Raw genomic sequence first — 22,238 nt, 5'->3', positions numbered from 1 at the left:
CAATTAAACTCCCCCTGTAGATGCCGCATCGACACGACATCCTCATTAAACCCGTCTCCGGCGTGACCACTCCAATCTTTCGAATAATCTTACGAATATCTATTGATCTAATATGACTTCTGACCTGTAATGTTGCCAGAATCGTAATCACAGACTGTTTGTTCGTCGGCCAGAGCAGAGCTGAGCCTGGTTTCTCCAAATGTTTTTTCCTCCATTCTGGTCCTGAAGGAGTTTTGGTTCTTCCCACCGTCGCCTTTGGCTTTTGGTTTGCTCTGTTGGGGACACTTAAATTTCAACGATATTACCGATCTGCCCTCATTGACCCTATATGATCATTGACATGAGCTGATAACTTCACCGTTTTCTCCAGAGCGGCTGTACAGCCGAATCAGATTCTCTTGCATTATTTTCCAGTTAACACTGTGAAGCTGCTTTGAAACAGTCAGCATTGTAAAAGCGCTATATAATAAAGGGGACTTGACTTGGACAGAAAATCTGATGAGAAGCTGAAGTGCAAAGTGATGTCATCAATATCATTAATCCATATCCAAATGAGAGACTGTAAGTTTTAAACGCTTATATCTTCAAAATGTGAATTGTGTCATTGTTTTGAGCACACTAGCTTATAAGAGTAACATATTTATACTAAAAGCCAAAAAACTTCCATTTTGATTTCATGGGGACTTTCAGTCTGCAAACACTTGCTTACTTAGAAGGTATAGTATGTTGAGGTCACCGCGTCAGTCGTGAAAAACAGTTGAAACATTAACAATCTTAACAATATTTAGAGGTTTCTATTCAGGACATGGAAAATGAATTTTAAGCATGTTATAAAAATATGTTTTTTAATAAATTAAGGTTTGTGCTTGCCATCGCCATGGACACTAGCCTGTCTGGATTGCCGACGTCATCAGTGATGTAAAATGTGCCTGAGCTGTTTGCTTTAGGGGCCTCACATTTCCCCAAAGGAACTTGTGTGCCAAGTCGGTGTAATTGATAGAGACTGTTCTTAGAAGCATTGTAAACTTTAAGATATGTACCCTGACAACAACAATCTCCAAACAAAGAGAAAAGACGCAATAGTAGCACAATTCATGACATTAAACAGCCGGGGAGGGACCTTTGGGTTTTAGTGTCATGTGACGCAGGAAAGGATTCACATTAGCAGCACTTCCCATGAATAGTTAACATCCGAGCTTGAAACTCCTAAAAGTGCACTTTTTTCCCCACAATAAGAGTTTTAGAAAATGTTGTTCATCCACCTCAGGTGGTCAAACTAAATGTTTTTATATGAGCCGCTTTGTTTTCTATTCATGCTATGTTTTCTACAATGTCTACAATATTCCATTTAAAAAATAAATATGGGACTCTCTAAACTGGCCCAGTGTTATTAACTAAAATTATCGTAAAAATTAACCCAAAAAATACTTAATTGAAATTAATCCTGTGTCCAAAATTGAATACTTCCCTACTATATACTCGCATATGGCCATTACCAGAAGCCAGTGATTATAGTTTATAAAGTTAAAAATACGGATAATTTTATTATATATTTTTAACAAACATTGCCTTAATCAATAGTGTTCATTAACTTCAGAATTGCGTGGTACTATTTCAAAGTGATTTCCGTTATTTTGACAGATAATAAAGAAATAAAGTGGACATAGGACGTACTTTAACAGTCACAAATTCAAATGTAGTACATACTCAGACATACTCAGCTGTGTTAACAACAGAAATATTACACAATTTTTTTTAGAAAATTAGAAATGTTGCCTTGACAACTAACTGAAATAGGGCTAAAATAAGTTAATGTTTAAGAAGAAAAAAAACCTTTCTGATTAGTCAGATCAAAATGGTTTTGGGTGCCAGAGTGAAAGAGGAAGATCCAGGTCTGGTGCAGATCGACTAACAGCGAGATGTGAGTTTCAGCACAGATCTGACAGAGGAACTGGAAGTATGTCGGAAACCAGAACATAAGGCCGCAGGTTTACAGGCTAGCTCACACATTTAATATGTACCACAATAAATAAATCAAGAATCGTCAGGTTAGTTAGCATATTGATAGGCCTATCCTTAAACAGGAAAAACGATATTATATAATCTTACATCTGGATAAATGAAGACTTGGTGAAGCTGTAAAAGTAATTCAAAAATTGGAAAGAAAAAATGTTTAACAATGTTTGTCAAATAATATTAACATTAAAAATCTACTGGGAGATGACAAACTGATTTACTTCGAGTGGTTGAAAAACCAGCACTGCGTCCCAATTTATCATAAATAGTATTATTTAAAGGTGCCCTAGAATGATTTGAACGATGTTAAATTGTTCTCTGATATCTACAATGAGGGTATGTGGCTTATTTAAGGAAAAAAAAATGTCCAGATACAGTTTTGCAGGTCCATTTACAACCCTATAAATTGTCCCTAGGATGTGATGCTCTGTTTTTGCCTTGTTTGGAAGAGTCATGAAAATTAATTTTGAGCTCTGCTTTGATTGGCTTATTTCAGCCACTCACAGCTCACAGCAGTTGAGTAAAGCCACTTGTGAGTCCTGACCATCCTGACACAACACAAACCGACTGAATGACACTTTAAGCAAAGCATCTCAAACAGAGATTGATAAAATGCAGCTTACTTGTTTATTTGGTGTTTTCAGATCAGAGCTTTTCTGTGAAAAGAAACCCTTATACACTCCGGTTTTTATCTAAACATGTCCAATCTGGCAACCATATGCACAAGCTCACTCTCTCGCTCACTGACGATCTGAAAACATTATTAGGATATTGCATTAGTCACGTAGTCACAATGTAGGCTAACGTTACGCAGTGACTGTGATGTAGCCTAATCTGAAATACAAATAGGCTAAAACATCATGGGAAACACCATACTTCAGTTATCAAAAATATAAATATATAGCCTAATATATTTTTACAAAATGAATAGCCTTGTCAAATGACTGTCGTTTTAACTTATATGGTGGAAAAGGTGACGTTTGCTAGAAGGATCGAGTGAATGATCTAAGCAAAGTATCCACGGATGTATTTTGTAATAATATTACCCTTTGTCATTAGACACACTATTTAGTTTTGTATGGTTCTTGGAGTTTCCTATAGTTACTGTACTAGCATCTTGGGTCATCTAGACAATGCTGTCTCTCTAAGAAACTTTCAATTTAATCAGAAATTGTTTAAACAGTCAATAAGTGGATAAATCGCTACTTACTGCTTGCAGGAATACAGTCGCCACTTTCTTCAGTTTAAGACGCTGAGCGAAGCTTGCTTGAAATCGGCCGAACAAACGAACGATCTTGAATTAAATTGTTGTGGTATCGGATTATAAACATCAACCATGACTGTTGACATTTTTTATCTGTGGGAAGGATATGTAAAGTCCTCAGGTCTCCTGAACAGCCTGGAACATTAGTGTGTCCATGCGAGTAGCTTGGTTTGATGATTTGCGCATTTCCGCCTGACAATGCACATGTTTGGTTAGATGCAAATGTTGGGGGTGTGCATATAAATGATCCCCAACGTTTGCGTCATGGTTGGGCTTTATGTTGAGAATCACTTTTTTTCCGTTGCGTAATGGATTCACGAGATTTACATAAGAAGTAGGAGGCAATGATGTTTGGGACTCACAGTATGTGATGTCCATGTTCTGAACTCTTATTATTTCACCATGGCAAGGTTAATTCAAATTAATTTCATTCTAGGGCACCTTTAAAAATCAGAATTGGTGTGTCACAAATCATAGTATGTTGAAATCATATATTCATGCTGCCTTCACGTGCTATCGGAATTAGAGTAAATACGAGTTTCCGAGGTAAAAATTGCACATGAACGCCCTCTGGTGTCGTGTTTACCACTGGGAAGTTCGGAAATAATATTGATACCCAAGTTCCCGAGATGGGCGTGACATAAACGTTAAAAATGGCGGATGGGAGACGAATTTCTGCTGTGGCAGGTGTTTTATTAGTTTTTTCCACAACAATTTCATTGTCTTGTCTTGTTGTTAGAGTAGTACACATAAATTAATAATCATTTGAAGCATATATTGTGTATTTTAAACCAATCGAAAATCGCATCTATTTGACCATCATTCCAGAATAGTGAGCAAGCTGACTATCTAGATAGTGTGGTAAAAGTAGCTATACAATAGGATCAGGTATGGCTGAAAACTATTGCCATTTTAGTCTTTAAGCTGCCTTTATTGTCTATTATGCCTTTATTGTGAATGTGATTATAAACAATATGCTTTCGTGTTGTGCTGCTAGTGTTTGCCAGTGAGTCTATGATTTTCTGAAATGACTGAAATGGTTATAGTGTTAAAATAATATTTTCCAAAGACGCACAAAAGTATGAACCTGGCGTCCTCCATTCTTCCCGACAACAAAGCGCCTGAACACAACAAGCTCACGACTTCTGAAGTGGGAAGTAGGAAAACTTCCGATAGCACGTGAAGGCAGCGTTAACACGACTTCTCACCTCGTGAATACCGACATCCCAGGAGGACTTAAACGCACCAAGCACACGGATAAAAGAAAAGGGTTCAAAAACTACAAATATGGCCGATGTGCTCGAGGTTTAGGTGATTGAGTGTAAAAGCATCAACAGGTACTTTCAACAGATCAATATCACTGTAGTAGGCTAATATCTATATTATATAACATATGAAACAGTAAGAGATTAAATTAAATTAAATTAAATGTGGAGGATTTTAACTTCGACAAGATTGACAGGGCAGTTTAAACAGTGACAGGAAACACATAGGCCTAACTATAGCGACAGAGCAAGACGAAGTAGTGTGACCACTCTTCTCATACACACGCAAAAGTAGGCTAGGCTATGTAGGCCTACTTTTTTTCACAGAAACAGTACACTTTCAGGGCACAGAATAGGTATTTAAACTCAGACAATACTGACATCTAGTGGTGCTCACAAGAACACATAGGTGCAAAACCATAATAAACAATTAAATATGACCCTCTTGCTGTCTTCTGTGAAGAGTAGAGCTCATGTTTTTAAATCGTTCTTTTATATAATCCTAATCTGAAGATTTGGGAGTCAATAGGCCTAATGATGATCGATGGGGCGATTAAGTAAAGGATACTTTAATATGTTGCAAAACTTGATTGTTTTATTAGCAGAGTTGGTTTTAATAAATAGCATGTTGGCACAACGTGTTAAGCAAATTATATTCGGGTTCTAAACGACTTTATGTTTTTGAGATTAATCATGACTGCAATAAGGACGCATGAAATTACTGTAAACACCTTTATTAATAAAACGTAATTGATTTAGCCTACTGGTTCTCAAGGGTGCCGGATGACTTAATATAAAAAATAATTTTAATATTAATACATTAAAAGAATATTACTGTTTTAGAATCTCAGCTAAGGAACATATGATAGGGCCTAACGTAAAACGCCCTGACGTAAAATAATATATTTTTGAAATAAGAAAAAAAGAACTGAGTCCAAAAAACGAGGCGAACTTCCCGATTCAACCGATGCTTTGCATTTTCAGAATGAGTTTTTCAACTTGAGCTTTATGTGAGTTTGTCCTCAGGGAGAATACTCTACTATATGCAAGCAACTTTGGTCTAAGTCAAAAGTCAACACACTTTTATTTCGCTATATGGCGCGGCTTTGTACAATACCTTTTTCAGTGACAACAGGAAACTAATGCATTTTGGCTGTTGTCCAGCTAAAGTTCAATGTTGATTCAGTTCTGTTGTAGAGAGATCATAAGGGATAGTTAAAATAAGCCCATGATTTACTCTCCCTCAAGCCATCTAGGTGTGTGAATGTTAGTGGAAGTTAGAGATCACAGTTTGTAAAGTTTTAAATATGGATATCTTTTTTCACACAAACGCTTTTATGATGGATAGATGCACTTTGATGATGGATAGATGCTTTTTTATGATGGATGGATACTCTTTTATGATGAATAGATGCACTTTTATTATGAATGGATTCACTTTGATGATGGATAGATGCACTTTTATGATGAATAGATGCACTTTTATGATGGATAGATGCACTTTGATGATGGATAGATGCACTTTGATGATGGATAGATGCACTTTTATGATGAATAGATCAGGGGTGGTAAGTAATCAAGTAAAAATACTTTGATACTTTACTTAAGTATTTTTTTCGGGGATCTGTACTTTACTTGAGTATATTTTATTTGCATCTACTTTTACTCTTACTCCACTACAATATTAAAGGCAAAGTTTACTTTTTACTCCAATACATTTCCCCATGCCCGCTCCAAGTATTAAGTATTTATCACACTTGATTTCCAAACCGGTCTGGTCATTCATGGATGATCCAGTCGGGTATAGACTTAGAAAAGCTGACAAGTCAGGTTTGCCACACTAACGTTAGCTCAGTGTTTCCCCAACTTTTTTATTTTGCGGCACACAATTTACTATGAAAACATCAGTAACATTTTACGATACAGGTGCACTATTATAATTCATGCCTAACTAATGCACAGATAATCATAAGTTAATGTATTACTAATGAAGAACTAAACCATTTATTAATGATTACTGCATCAGCAACTAATGAACATTCTATATGATTAATAGATTAAGTAATATATGAATTGCTATTGACATCATTAATTCCCTAATAACATATTACATTAACTAATAATGTAAATTCATGTAGGCTATTCAAAGCCATGCATTCCGACTCTCAGTTGTCTGTTTAATTCATCATTAATCATAACAATTGGCAAAATTATATTATGACTTTACTTGTTGAGGCACATGACTATTATCTAATTGTTGAGTAATATGTCATTGTGGTTATGGCTTTTGAATTAATGTTGAATTAGTTAATAGTATCTTGCTCCTCATCTGTTTTATGGAGCTAATGTTATGGAACGTGTCTATGTTAAGTTTAACCCCTATACTGCGTTAAGGTGCTTCATTGTCTCTTATTAATTGCAAATCTAACAAATTCTTAATTGCAGTATCTAATCTTATCATTTGTTCAATTAAAGCATTGCAGATCAGTCCCAAAAGATTTTATCTGCTTAATTATTGATATTTACAGTTAATTTGAATATTTACTTTTTACTTTCGGTACTTGAGTACGTTTTAAATCTGATACTTTTGTACTTTTACTCAAGTGATGTTTGAATGGAGGACTTTCTACTTTTACTGGAGTATTTTTTTATTTAGGTATATATACTTTCACTCGAGTATAACTTTTGAGTACTTTTACCACCTCTGGAATAGATGCACTTTTATGATGGATAGATGCACTTTGATGATGGATAGATGCTTTTTTATGATGGATAGATGCACTTTGATGATGGATAGATACATTTGATGGACTTCAAAACAGAAACAGCCATTCACAACCATTATAAAGCTTTGAAGAGCCAGGATTTTTTTCAATATCTGTGATTGTATTCGTCTGAAAGAATAAAGTCATATAGCCTACACCTAGGATGCATGGCTTGAGGATGAGTAAATCATGGGGTCATTTGAATTTTTGGGTGAACTAACCCTTTAAATAGTTAATTTCACCTAAAAAGCATTTCTGCAATTAAAAAAAAAAATAATAATAATAATTAAAAAAAACACTATTACTATTATATAGATATTACTATTATGTATATTATTGTTGTTACAACTACTACTATTAATATTGTCATTATTAGTAGTATAATTACTAATTCTACTACAACTGTATTACTATTTTCTTACTTGTTTTGCTGTTGTTCTCTTTTCTGCATGTGTATGTGTGCCATTGATCTCTTACCATGTATAAGATACTGTTGTGTTAATTTGTAATTTTGCTCAATAAAAACAAAAATCATCATCCATCTCAGTTCTATACAACAGTCAGATCAAAAATTGTTAAATATTAAGTGTTTTAGTGTTTACTTAATTACAGTGAACTTTCATTAGGTTTATTGATAAATCCCTCGTTTATAATATCTATCTGTTTCATATGAGAATAAAGATGCATTTTAAGGGATAGGTGTTCAGAGTTTCCGTAGACATGTGACAGACAAATATTTATTAGGCTATGCCACGCCCCTAAATAATCAACCCTATCAAGGTGACGTATTCTGCTCTGTTACGTCACGCCAGCGATAAAAAAAAAGCCCCGCGGCGGCTCCGATCAGTCGTTGAGCTTCACGCGACGCGGCTCTGCTTCATGAAGTCGCTCACGGAATAACGCGCGCTCTTGTTTTGGACTGCTGTCTGTCTGCCGCTCGGTGCACCGGAGTCAGTAACTTTCGCACACGCGGTTAATTCCCCTTCTAACAAAGCGACCTTAATTAGATGGCAATGTGCGCGTGAGGAGGAGGAGGACGAGGACAGTCACACGAGCGCGAGGTCCCGCGGCGGATAACTTTACACTGATAAAGTGTGTGTGAGCTCAGGGGTCTGAAGCTCATCGAGGTGAGTCGCCCTTCTTTATGTGCACATGCGCCAAACTGAGCGGATATATTAATTTGCAGTATTTAATTTAAGTTGACGAAGTTGCAGTCATGCAGTGTATGAGCTGAGAAATTGAAGTTTAAAATCCACAGGATTCATCAGCGCATGTTGTGTTTATAAGTTAACTCTTCTTGTTCCGTGTTCACTGCATTACATATCTTACGGCGTATAAGTTAGTTGGATGGATAAAAACAAAAAAACAAACAGTATTTTATTTAATTGTATATTATTATTTGTATGTATGCATTACACACACACACACACACACACACACACATATATATATATATATATATATATATATATATAAATAAAATATGTTTGTGTATTTATATAAAATATATTTATTTATATGCACATATACACACATATATATATATATAATGCAAACATACAAATAATAATATCAAATTAAATATAAATATAATCATATAAACATGTTTTATAAATGTATAAATATTTTGTATATTTTGTTATATCTTTATACGTATTTATGTATGAATTTTAACATATTTTTTTTACAAACGTATAAACATATTATATATATATATATATATATATATATATATATATATATATATATATATATATATATAAATGCATACACATATTTAATTTATATATACATATATATATATATAAATGATATACATATAAATATAAATGTATGTATGTGTGTGTGTATTTAATAAATATATTTTGTATAAATATTTGTTTCATCTCGCTGACACTCGTTTTGTAATGTAATTTGTCTGCCCTTTTTAAGTTTTATTGTTTAAGTCTATTGTTTGATTATGGAGAATATAATGCATTTTATCGCATGGTACTGGATTTGAGATGCTTGGATATAAAATGTCTTTTTTTTCACAGTAACTTGTCATGAGATGCAGACAGACAAAAAGTAATATTTTTGTCAAAGGAAGCAACTATTTCTATTGTCTTAAATCGATTTCAACTCATTTTTTAATGCAAATGTAATGCATTTCATGAAAGTGATTTGGTTCGAACATATAGAATATCCCCATTATGCTCTATATTAATGTTGGTGCAGTGTACAGTAACTGTGTGGTTTAGCTGTACTGAAGGATTATGCTGCTCGTGCATCGCGTGTTTATTTAGCATCACAGACAACAAATATTTAAGATCTCCTATTGAGGGAAACCCACTGTGTTGAGTATTGTGAGGGAAATGTTGACTTTTAGGGTGCTTTCACTCTTGCCTGGACCGAACCCGATTTCAATTGACCCCCACTTCCCGAAATGCATAGGGTTGCTCCCGTCACTTTTATATTTTTGTTTTTGACCCGTTGGTTTTGTTACCAAAGCTTCAGTACGTAATGGCACTTGCGTCTATCTGCTGCGAATGCACTGCGAATGCTGTAAAGAACGCTGAAGACGAGCAGAAATGAGATCTACAGCTCTCTGCTTGCAGTATGTCAGAGACGGTCGTCAGGTAAATGAGTGAAACGAACACAAAACACACATTTTTATCATTAATAGCGGTTTACTTTCTGCGATTTAGTACGATTGTGTTCACATCAGTAGTGAACCATACCAGAGTCAACATGAACCAATTCCTAGACCACCTTTTTAAGCGGACTCAGGTACGGTTTGCGGATTTGCACCCGAGTTCGGAAGACCGCGTTCCCATCATCCAAACCAACCGAACTCTGATGCCAATCGAACCCGGGTGCGCACCAAAAGTGCTAGTGTGAAAGCCCCCTCAGAGTCTGCGGTGGTTCTGGCCCTGTTCCCGTCACATCCATGGGCGTCGGAAGAGAATTAAAAGTGGGTGGGTCCTCTCTCTCAGATTTTTTTTTACTGGAGTAACGTTAGATGCCATTTACATTAAATACAAATATACCGCTGTTTACTAAACAATTGTAACAGACAAAATTATGGAAATCACTGAGTTATTTACCATGGCTATGGTGTAGGGTTAAGACGCATGTCATTTAAGTTTTGAGGCAAATCAACCAGAGGTTAGGATCTGCCTTTTGCCACACTCGCTCTACTCCCTTTTCCCATCATGTATAATAACAATAATAATAATAATAGATTTTATTTATTGTGCACTTTTCATTCAGAAGAATCTCAAAGTGCAACAATGGAAAAAATAGCAAAAAAATGAATAAAAAGATAGAATAATACAAACAATCAGCCAACACATAACAGTTAAAAGCTTTTCTGAACAGAAAACCGAGCTGATGGTGAAGTCTGTACGCTTCACAGAACACCGTAGCAGATTGGAAAGGCTTTTTTTTTTGTTATAAAAATTGAGAAAATATTAGACAAGTAGAAATAAAGCGTGTAACGTTTTTAGTAATACGTGTTTCTCAGTTAGGGGCAGGTAAACAGACATGTGCTGAATTAGAGACGATAAAAGTGAGTGGCTCCAATATCATTGGTCGTAAAACGTGGGGGGTCTTGTCCCACACACACGCAACGGTTCTGACACCCATGCCAAACAGTTTTTGTGACTGAAAGTTAAAGACACCCAATACACACACTTTTTCAGTGTGCACAGGCTCATTTATTAATTCATACCTGCTCCTCGTCCAGGTCGCAGCTGAGCAGCTCCAGCAGTCTTGTCCCACACACACACACACACTCACACACACACACACACACACACACACACACAATGGTTCTGACGCCCATGGTCAATTCAATCAAAATAATTCCTCATATCAAAACAACTGATTTGCACCCCGTACAGGTGTTGGTTATAGTCTTGTGCTTTGCCTCCTTCAGCCGGGGCTATGGTGAACAGCCAGGTTTCGGGCGGTGCGTGCGTGTCCAGGTCGTGTGCTGGCTGTGGGGGTCGAATCGCGGACCGCTTCCTGCTCTTCTCCATGGAGCGATATTGGCACACTCGCTGCCTAAAGTGCTCGTGCTGTCAGGCTCAGCTGGGAGAGATCGGATCCACCTGCTACAGCAAAGGAGGAATGATCCTCTGCAGGACAGACTACATCAGGTCATGACCTTTTTAATCCAGCAATTAATCATACTGACATAATCTGATGGTCAATTTATTGTAGTAAATCTGGGAACACTTTACTATAAAGGGTTAGTTCACCCAACAATGAAATGTCTGTCATTAACTCCTCACCCTAATGTTGTTCCACACCCGTAAGACCTCCGTTCATCTTCACACACAGTTTAAGATATTTTATATTTAGTCCGAGAGCGTATGCAAGTGTATGCACACTATACTGTCCATGACCAGAAAGGGAATAAAAACATCATCACAGTAGTCCATATGAGACATCAGTGGGTTAATTAGAGTCTCTTGAAGCATCGGAAATACATTTGGGTCCAAAAATAACAAAAACTACGACTTTATTCAGCATTGGCTTCTCTTCGGGGTTTGTTTTAAATCCTCAAATAAAGATGTGAAAGGTTATGAATCACCGGATTGATTCAGATCGCCAATGTCACGTGATTTCAGCAGTTTGACACGTGATCCGAATCAATACGCTGATTTTTATTCCCTTTCTGGACATGGACATTATAGTGTGCATACACTTGCATACGCTCTCAGACTAAATATAAAATATCTTAAACTGTGTGTGAAGATGAACGGAGATCTTACGGGTGTGGAACGACATTAGGGGGAGGAGTTAATGACAGACATTTCATTTTTGGGTGAACTAACCCTTTAAGGCATAATTAATGCATTATAAAAGCTTTATGTATCTTATAATGCACCACACTTATAATACTTGCACCCTTAGAGACTATAATGCTTTAAAACATTACAATCAAGCAGTTTCAGGTGTAACATGGAATTTGCATTTTAACTTTAGTTATTTATTTATGAGAAGATATCATGCATTCTTATGCACATTATTAATACTGTTTATAATGCATTATGCATAGAGGCTTTAAGACAGTGTTAACGTAACATCTCTTTAATTATTAACTAATTTTAATCACTAAAAAAGCAGTAACACTGCTTTTATATATGATGCTTTATAAAAGTTTATTAATGCATTAAATATGCAATGCAATGTATTGTCTCATAAATAAGTAAAGACTGTTATAAAACATTATAATACTTGTCTATTCATTATTACGCTTTTAGAAAGTATTAAAACATGCAGCAAATATCCAATTTCTGCTGTAACAAGGAATCTGTAAATATTACAATGCATTTTAACTTTGGAAAGTTATTTATGAAAATATAACATGCATTATAAATACTTTTATAATGCATTATACATAAAGGCTTTAAGTAAAGTGTTACCAAAAATGCATTCAATTAATTTTATATATATATATATATATATATATATATATATATATATATATATATATATATATATATATATATATATATATATAATTTTTTTTTTTTTTTTTTTTTTTACCAAAAAACAGTATTTATCCCTGGTTTCTGCGATCTTGTGTTTTTAGCAATAAACAAAACCTCAAATTTAAACAAAAAATACAAGAAGTAATCAGACTAACACAGTAAATAATAAGAGTAGACATGGATACGAGTGACAGGGCTGCAAATGAAGCCCAAAGCACGCTGTAACTCCATTTGGACATTTTCCAAAGCATAGTATTTATTTATTTATCCCAACTATTCCACCGTTACCCAAGTTTTTGTGAACAAACACATTTTTATTTTTATTGGGATCTTTTAAATAGATTTCTCACTTATTGCAAACCAGCGTTTGGTCCCGTACCAGCGGATCCTACAGCGTTATAGTGTGATTTAGGCTTAATTTGCAGTGTTTCCATTTTAATGTAATTTTTTTTTTTAATTGTGTAAGTCTGATTAATTGTATTGTCTGTTTAAATTTGATGTTTTGGTTATTGCTATAAACACAAGATCACAGAAACCAGGGTGTTTAGACATAATCTTAGTAACAAGGTTGAAAATAACTTGCCTAATAGAATCTAATTTCACCGATCAAGCATAAAAATGCTACTTATATATTATTCAAATGCTAACTAAACCATAAATTCACCGGGTACTTTGCAAAATTTACAAACGGCAAAACTCATCTTGCACTCTTGAAATACCATGCAGTTTTAACAACTAATAATGAGTGTGAAAAAGGCTTTTATCTCATAGAGCCGTATTTTTTTTCACCTCCACAGTTAGTAGTGACCAAAAATCTTAATCATTATAACAAAGACGCAAGTCGATAATGAGACCGTTTGAGGCAAGAGTCTCCACCGTCATTTGCAATTCAAAAGTTGTCTGAAGCTGTAGTTGTCGTGCTATGCTGACAAGCATTTTGTTCTTGTGTTGATTTGCATTGGTCTCATTTGCATCCACCGGGTGTTGATGATCTCTGCAGATGCATTCTCTCCCACGGAGATCATCAGAGACGCCGTGTGCTGTCGTAGATGCGTCACACACTCTCGTTTAACGTTAAAGGGTTAGTTCACCCAAAAATAAAATGTCTGTCATTAACTCCTCCCCCTAATGTCGTTCCACACCCGTAAGACCTCCGTTCATCTTCACACACAGTTTAAGATATTTTATATTTAGTCCGAGAGTGTATGCAAGTGTGGCAGTACAAAGGGAGAGTTAGAGATTTAATTCAGCGATTACGCCACCCTGGAAATTCGCCAGGGACGATACCAAGTAAATTCTCTTTTGTTAAGACACCACAGGTTCGTTATCCATATGGTTGAAGAGACGAAAGTCGTATGTATAAGAAACTACCACTTTATTGTATCAATGCTGAATAAAAGAAGACAAACTTCAGAGCAGGATTCGCCAATCTGAATCCAACACACACACACACACACACAAAATACAAAATGGAAGGTTATGAATCAGTGTATTGATTCGGATCTGAATCATGAATCAATACGCTGATTCATAACCATTTGAATCTTTATTTGAGGATTGAAAACAAACCCGGAAGAGAAGCCAATGCTGTATAAAATCGTAGTTTTTGTTATTTTTGGACCCAAATGTATTTTGGATGCTTCAAGAGACTCTAATTAACCCACTGATGTCTCATATGGACTACTGTGATGATGTTTTTATTCCCTTTCTGGACATGGACAGTATAGTGTGCATACACTTGCATACGCTCTCGGACTAAATATAAAATATCTTAAACTGTGTGTGAAGATGAACGGAGATCTTACGGGTGTGGAACGACATTAGGGTGAGGAGTTAATGACATCAGTTTCATTTTTGGGTGAATTAACCCTTTAAGCCAGTGTGTCGACACTGCTGAAGTCATCTCTGCACTCCTGGAATAAAGCAATTCAATTTGGGAAGGATGTTCACTGTGTTTGTTCTACCTCCTGTGTTCCAGGTTGTTTGGGCACACGGGGGCTTGCAGCGCATGCGGTCAGTCCATTCCCGCCAGTGAAATGGTCATGCGGGCACAGGGCAACGTCTACCACCTCAAGGTCTGTTACATGAAGCGTTGTAAAGGGATCGTTCAACCCCTTTCATTTACTCACCCACGTCTCTCCAAACCCTGAATTAAAGGAGTAGTTCACTTCAAAATGAACATTTCCTGATATTTTACTCACCCCTCCAAGATATTCATGTCTTTTTTTTTTTCAGTCGAAAATAAATGACATTGTTTTTTGTTTTCAGGAAAACATTCCAGGATTTTCCTCCTCAGACTTCAATGGCAATCAAAATATTGAAGGTCCAAATCACTGCAGTTTCAGAGGAAGGGCTTCAGAGGCTCTGCACGATCCCAGACGAGGAATAGGGTCTGATCAAGTCAAGCAATCGGAAATGTAAAAAAATGTAGTCTAAATGAATATACCTATTAACCTGAATTGCTAATCTTGCTCTGCTCTGTGTCAGTGATTGCGCAATCACGTCATAAATGTCACACTAGACGAAGGCAGAAGCACCACACCTAATACAAGACTATGATAAACATGATTTAGCAAAAAAAGGTAAAACAATGATGTTGGACAATTTTGAAGTTGAAGATGGAGTGTTTTTTGGTAAAGGCTGTTTGTATTAGTCCTCGCTGGTTCGCTTGGGGCGGTACTTCTCTACGTCTAGCATGAACTTTCCGCCGTGATTGCGCAATCCATGGCACGTTGCAGAGCAGTGCAAGATGAGCAATTTAGGTTAAAAAGTATATATATATATATATATATATATATATATATATATATATATATATATATATATATATATATATATATATATATATAATTTGACTAGCTCAGACCCTATTCGTCGTCTGGGATCGTGCAGAGCCTCTGAAGCCCTTCCTCTGAAACTGCAGTGATTTGGACCTTCAACATTTTGGATGCGATGGGGAGAAAAATCCTGGAATGTTTTCCTCAAAATGTATTTGTTTTCATCTGAAGAAAGAAAGAAATGAACATCCTGGATGAAATGGGTGTGTGTAAAATATCAGGATTTTCATTTTGAAGTGAACAACGAATAATCCTCTTCTGCGGAACACAAATATTATGTTTTTCTCCATACGATAAAGTCGTTACACTTTATTTGGTAAGAATTTGTTTTAGTGTCCCCATGTTACATGTAGTTACTGTAGTAATAACTACAAATTTTGCATAATTACATGCAAGTAACCCTAAACCAAACCCTAATCCTAGTTAATTATTATTACTCAGTTTTTAAATGTAGGGTTATACTTTAGTTTTTTTAAGTGTCCTTGTTATAGTCAAATTTTACGTTTAAGTACTGAGTAATATTAAGTGACAACATACACTGACTATAGGCTTAGGAGATGGTTTGGTTTGGGGTTAGTTGCATGTACAGCTCCACGTTTGATCGAAATATCACAAATGTACATATCGTGATAAGCATATTGTAACGGGTTGTGATAACGGCATGATTTTAATACTCATAAATATTTCAAAAATTCCCAGGTAGATAGTAGACTGGACACATGCATATGTGTGATATCCTTAAAGGAACATACCACTATTTTAGAAAATAGACTCATTTTCCAACTTCACTGTTTTTTAATCCATATTTCGAAGAGAATGGTTCCTAGACATACCGGTCTAGAAAATCTCAACTTTTCATTTTCCGTTGGTCTTAGTATACGATGTAACTACAGAAGAGTCAAGTTTAAAATAGGAAAAATATTGAAACTCTTCTCGGTCTAATCAGATTCAATGATCTATGCTAAAAGTGCTACCGCCAGACCCGGAAATCGGCTGAATGGATTAGAAAATGCTAAAACTCAACTTTTTAACTCTTGGGGAGTTGTAAAATTAGCCTATTTTCAAAAATAGTGGCGTGTTCCTTTAAGCGCTGTACTCGCGCGCACAGGAACCGCCTCACAGGCGGCACATAATGCCAAATGCAGTTCTCTTTTCTCATTTTAAGCAACAACTCACTAAATTTTGAGTTATTTTCCCCTAAAACAAGACAATAACTTTTGCTTGTCTAGTAAATGCTGCTTAATGTAAGAATTTTTAGATGTTTGGCATATGACAAAAATACTAAGTAAAAAAAGCTTGTTTTGCAATGTTGTTTTTTGTTCCACAGTAGAAGGAAAGTCATACAGGTTTGGACAACATGAGGGCGAGTAAATGGCAGAATTTCTAAATAGCAGATGCTCATTAGAGCTGAATTAAATGTGTTAATCATCATTTATTTTTGTCACTTAATAGTATGGTACAGTACATCTCTGGATAAAGCCTAGCTAAATTACAGCTTCGCATTCAGTGTTCTCGTCTAATAATCTTGTTGAGTCTCCTTTGTTTTCGAATGGAACTGACCTTGGTTGCATGATGGTTTACTTATTATTAAAACAAATCATTGTGAGCACTGAGCCAAGGCAGTTGCATACTTTAATAAAATCCATTGTCAATAATTCAGCACTTAAAAGGGATAAATGTACTCATCCCTCTCTCATCTGTTTCAGTGCTTCTCCTGTGCGACGTGCAGAAACCAGTTGGTCCCCGGTGACCGATTCCACTATGTAAACGGCTCCATATTTTGCGAACACGACCGGCCAGGAGCCGCACTCCTTAATACACACCTGCAGAGCAACCCGGTCTTACCCGACCAGAAAGTGAGTGCATGCTTTGATTTTACTCTTTAAGGTCAATATGGTGGTCTTTTGTCTGTAGGCCATAACAGGGCTTGACATTAACACTCGCCAGCCCACCAAATGCCTGTGTGTTTCAGTAGTGGTGTGTAACGCAGTCACTCTTACTGGCCACTTTGGCAGGCTGAATTTTACATATAATCTATACATTTTCTCAATTGTAGACTTAAAGGGCACACTGCAAAAAATGCTCTTCTTAGTATTTTTTTCTTGTTTCTATTCAAAATATCAAAACTTTCTTACATTAAGAGACATTTACTAGACAAGTAAAACTTATTGTCTTGTTTTGGAAAAAAATACTTAAAATTAAGAGTTATTGCTTAAAATAAGAGGAAGCAAAATAATGTTGTTTGAAGATAATTTTTCTTACCCTATTGGCAGATTATTTTGCTTATTTTAAGCAAAAACTCTTAATTTTGAGTAATTTTTTCCAAAACAAGACAATTACGTTTGCTTGTCTAGTAAATACTTCTTATTGTAAGAATTTTTAGATGTTTGGACTAGAAATGGTCCATAAATCCTCACATAAACCCATAATAATAATACATTTTATTTGTACCTGTGCTCTTCCTGCCTGTATAACAACTTAACAAGTAGGAAATATACATCAATTGTTATCAGTTTGCACTGCATAAGTTATGAATTATATATAGATTAATCCTTATTAAAGGTACTGAAGTTATTTAGTCCAGAGCAGAGCATATTAAGTGAGCAATTACTTTTGTTCTTTACATTGTCATTATAAGAGGTTACTGTCACTTTAAAAGATCTTCCGCTGTCGCACATGATGCGGATGTGAGATGCTGAAGTCGCAGTTACAAAACTTACCAAACGCGTGACTGTCCCCCACCTGCGGAATAAATTCGCTGTCCCATTGATCACGGTATTTACACGAGGGTTTGGTTTTTTTGGGGCAGGAGTGCCTTCCGTCTTACGTCCATCATCCGTCTCTGTTTTGTTTTTCACCGCGTTGTCACTCGTCATCTGACCTCACACACTAACCTCACGACAACGGCCACTACCGTACTGTAGATGCCAGTTATCGCGAGGCTAATTACAGAGCTCAGATTGAAAATGTTTTAGTTTTATTACTCCGGTATAATTATCTTTTAATAACACAGGTTAAAATACGGGAGATTTACGGGAAAATACTAATACGGGAGGTCTGCGGGAAAGAAGGGTAAAATACGGGACTTTCCCGGCCAAAACGGGATACTTGACAGGCATGGCATTGCTATTGTGAGGAACTGAAAACCACTGACCAACCCAAACCTGCTCTAAAGTCAATAGCGCAGTATTTCTGTGTTATTTAAAGAGTGTGTACATTAGTAATATGAGCCTATAGGCGGAGCACAACGAGCGTACACTCTGCTTATTACACACACACAGACGCGCAACACCACACTCACATTTTAAAATATTAAAATTAAAAGAATTCCTCTCTGGAGAAGCGTTCAGTCCATGTAAATGGTGCAAATGGCTTTTAAAGGGAAAGGGAGATTCTGATTCGTTTATTGCACGTTACACCCAAAACACACCCATGACTCATTAAGAGACGAGGGACAACACTTTAGCACCTTGCGTCTGGTGTGCTGACCTCTTTTCCTGTCCTTAAACTAGCAAAAGTGGATTTGGACATGCCCTAAGTACACCTGCACCTTGAGCTTCAGACCATGAGCTCAGATCGCTAAAATAGGCTTCTAAAAGAGACCGCAACCTAATGTTCCTGCTGCCAAATCATGAGATATTTTTAATATGATCTATTTGGCAGTTTGTCCTCGTTGATATCGATGTGAACTTATGTCTAGTAACTTTGGAAAACCACCAGCCACAAGTGGCTACTGAGCAAAAAAGTTAATGTCAAGCCCTGGTAATGACTATTAAAGTGTGTCATAGTGGATGAACATTCAGTTTGAACAAATCTTGTGTTTTGTAGGTTTGCTGAAGGGCTCCCCATCGCCTTCCTCTCTCCATTTAGTGTCCTTCTCATCCAGACACTGATGATGCACTTACAGTTTCACAGCCTACATTGACTTTCTCTGAGAGGGAGGACGAGCTCGGGATGAGAGCGATGGAAATGTGTCTGCGTTTCTGACTGCAGTATCTCTGATGGAGATATTGTGGCTTTCTCACCCCCCCGAAAACAGTCTATTTTCTCACAGGATATCCTGTCTGTCTCGCATCGAACCTCACAGAAAAGGCTTCATCTGAAAGCAATGTACACTTCTTTTAAGTCAACATGAAACTGCGTTCACAACCTATTTTTCTTCCATGATATTCATCAAGGGAAAAAATGTTGGGCAGGACTTTTTGGAAAATAAAGAAATGCTATTACAATCTAAAATGGAGGAAGGATGGAAAGTAAGACTGGTGATGTCAGCTGAAAAGAAATGTTATTATTTTGCTTTGTTTTCTTCACACTTCCCCCTTTGAAAGGGTCAAAAAGCTCTTTTTCACATCCTTATTGAAGGGTAAAACCAGGCTTTCCTCCTTTGCCCACCAGTCATTTTAACCAAGTACTAATGATATTAGAAGACCAAATTCAATATATACCTTATTGATGATGCATACTATATACAGATGAACCTAGACTATGCAGTTTCCCTTGAAAGGTTTTCCCAAAGAAAAGGCCTAACCATTCGGCGGGTTGTGTTCATATTCTGTGCTCATCTGCTCGCCTGCATATGCATCCTCAATAAGCTGCATACTGAATTTGATCTTTTAATATCACTGTTTTAAGGCACTTTAAGTGTTTTTCACGAACGCCCCGCTGTTTTTACTGACTGAAATACTGCAGAAGGTCCTGGATATGGATCACAAGGCCCGTTTTGGTCTCATATTGTTTTTCTTCTTTTTGAGATGGAAAGCTAAAAGTCCCGTGCTGCAGTTCTGAGGATGGTTTGTCCTCCAGGTCTGAAAAATATGAATTATGTATAGCACCGATCACGCAGAAATCGCTTTAAAACCAAGAGGCTTTCTGTTGGTGAAGGCAAAGAATATGCGTGAATTCACACAGAAATGACTATTGCTATTGAAATGACTGGACTTCACTGAGCGACAAATGGGATCGCACCTCAACACCTGAAAAGTGCATTAACAGGGTTTCAGCAGGTAATCTGACCATCCACAATTTAAGGCATTAATGTCTAAATCGGAACAGAAAGTCTTAAATTCACTATCATGGCATTAAATTAGTACCCTATGATTTTTGTGATGCAGAAAAAATGGAATTTACTGTATAATGAGGAATGTCACAGAATTTGTCATATTTTAGATGAATAAATCAGAAGTAGGTCAGATCATTTAAAGGGACAGGTCACCCAAAAACCATCCTGTCATCATTAACTCGCCCTAATGTCATTCCAAACCCATAAGACTTTCATTCTTCATATAAAGCCATCGAGTCTTCAGAAAAATTGGAATAATTAAAGAAAACTCAAAACAATATATATATATTATAGGGCCCTACGTTTAATCGCAATATTGAATTGCATGCACTCCACTGTTTTCCAATGCTAATTCAAAACATCCTTAAATCAAGAGACATTTACTTGACATGCGGAATGAAGAAATTAAGTCTTGTTTTCTGAGAAATTAAGGAAATTTATGCTTAAAACAAGAACAAATATCTGTCATTGGGTATGCAAATGACTTGTATCACCCAATGGGTTCATAAAAATCAACCGTATTCAAATATTTGTTCTTGTTTTAATCATAAAATCACTTTAACAAAATTTATTTTAGAAATATCGACATGTTCTGTTCCCATCACTTTATTCCTTCAATGTTCTCTAATAGGTCCTAAAAAGGTCTTAAATGTGAAGCCTGCAGGCTGTAAAAAAAATATTGTTGGTTTAACTTTAAAAAAAGTAAGTAACCTGGTTGCCTTATAATTGTGAGTTCATTGAAATATTTTTTTTTTATTTGATACAATGAAGGAAATTTGTTTAATAAATAGAAACTCAAAATCGTATTGTATCTGAACCACATAAAAAAAAATGTGATAAATCATGAGAATAGCACTATGTGGCATGTTTCACTAAGTCATCACAAATAAAACACACACCATTACACAATATGCTTACAAAATCTTTTAATAATATTTGAATAAAGGTTGTTGATTCTCAAAAATGTTAATTGTGTTAACTAATTGTTTTTATTTCAGTGAACTCAATATTTTAAGGCAACCAGGTAACTTTTTTTGTTTCAATTTTTTTTACAGTGCAGAAACCCTGATTAAGAAGTGGGTCAATTGATTTCATGTTTTGTAGAGTTGTAAATATGTTTTTATACCAGTACTCTGTAACGGTTGAATTATCTGCTCAACATGTGATCTCTATTTAAGGTGTAATTATCCAATAAATGGGAACTCAACACAACCCAGCCGTCCGTGTTTGTACCACCATCATCCAGATCTGACTGTTCATTGTTTTCTGGCTCTTTCTGCTGTCGTTATTAGCGTCGGTCTCTGTGGCGCAGACCTGATTACCCGAAGGCTTGGTATGAATGGGGCTCGAGCTTGGACCATTACAGAAGCAATTAAATGTGAGCGTGGAGTGTGTAAGTTGGTGTTGAGCGCCGTATCTGTGCTGCTGTAGCACTGGGGAGGCTGAACTCCGCTCTGATCCTGTGTTTGAATTTAATAAGGCCTAATCTGCCGCCTCGTTAATTAAGAGGCTCCTTTCCGTTCGCCGCCTCAAAACAATCACACACGTT

General features: G+C 36.2%; 1 protein-coding gene across 1 annotated transcript; it reads left to right on the top strand.

Moving 5' to 3' along the window:
* The first annotated feature begins 8,135 nt into the window (after positions 1-8,135).
* On the top strand, positions 8,136-19,870 carry si:dkey-90l8.3 (LIM domain transcription factor LMO4). The gene is made up of 5 exons (XM_067412440.1): positions 8,136-8,437; positions 11,230-11,452; positions 14,772-14,868; positions 17,337-17,486; positions 19,459-19,870. The coding sequence occupies exons 2-5, from the start codon at positions 11,238-11,240 to the stop codon at positions 19,465-19,467; spliced, it is 471 nt and encodes a 156-aa protein (XP_067268541.1). The 5' UTR covers positions 8,136-8,437; positions 11,230-11,237; the 3' UTR covers positions 19,468-19,870.
* The last annotated feature ends 2,368 nt before the right edge of the window (positions 19,871-22,238 follow it).

This window comes from Pseudorasbora parva, chromosome 13 (genome assembly GCF_024679245.1).
Source record: "Pseudorasbora parva isolate DD20220531a chromosome 13, ASM2467924v1, whole genome shotgun sequence".
Taxonomy (NCBI): domain Eukaryota; kingdom Metazoa; phylum Chordata; class Actinopteri; order Cypriniformes; family Gobionidae; genus Pseudorasbora; species Pseudorasbora parva.
Note: the sequence above shows the minus strand (reverse complement) of the source record. Positions and strands in the feature narration are given on the sequence as shown.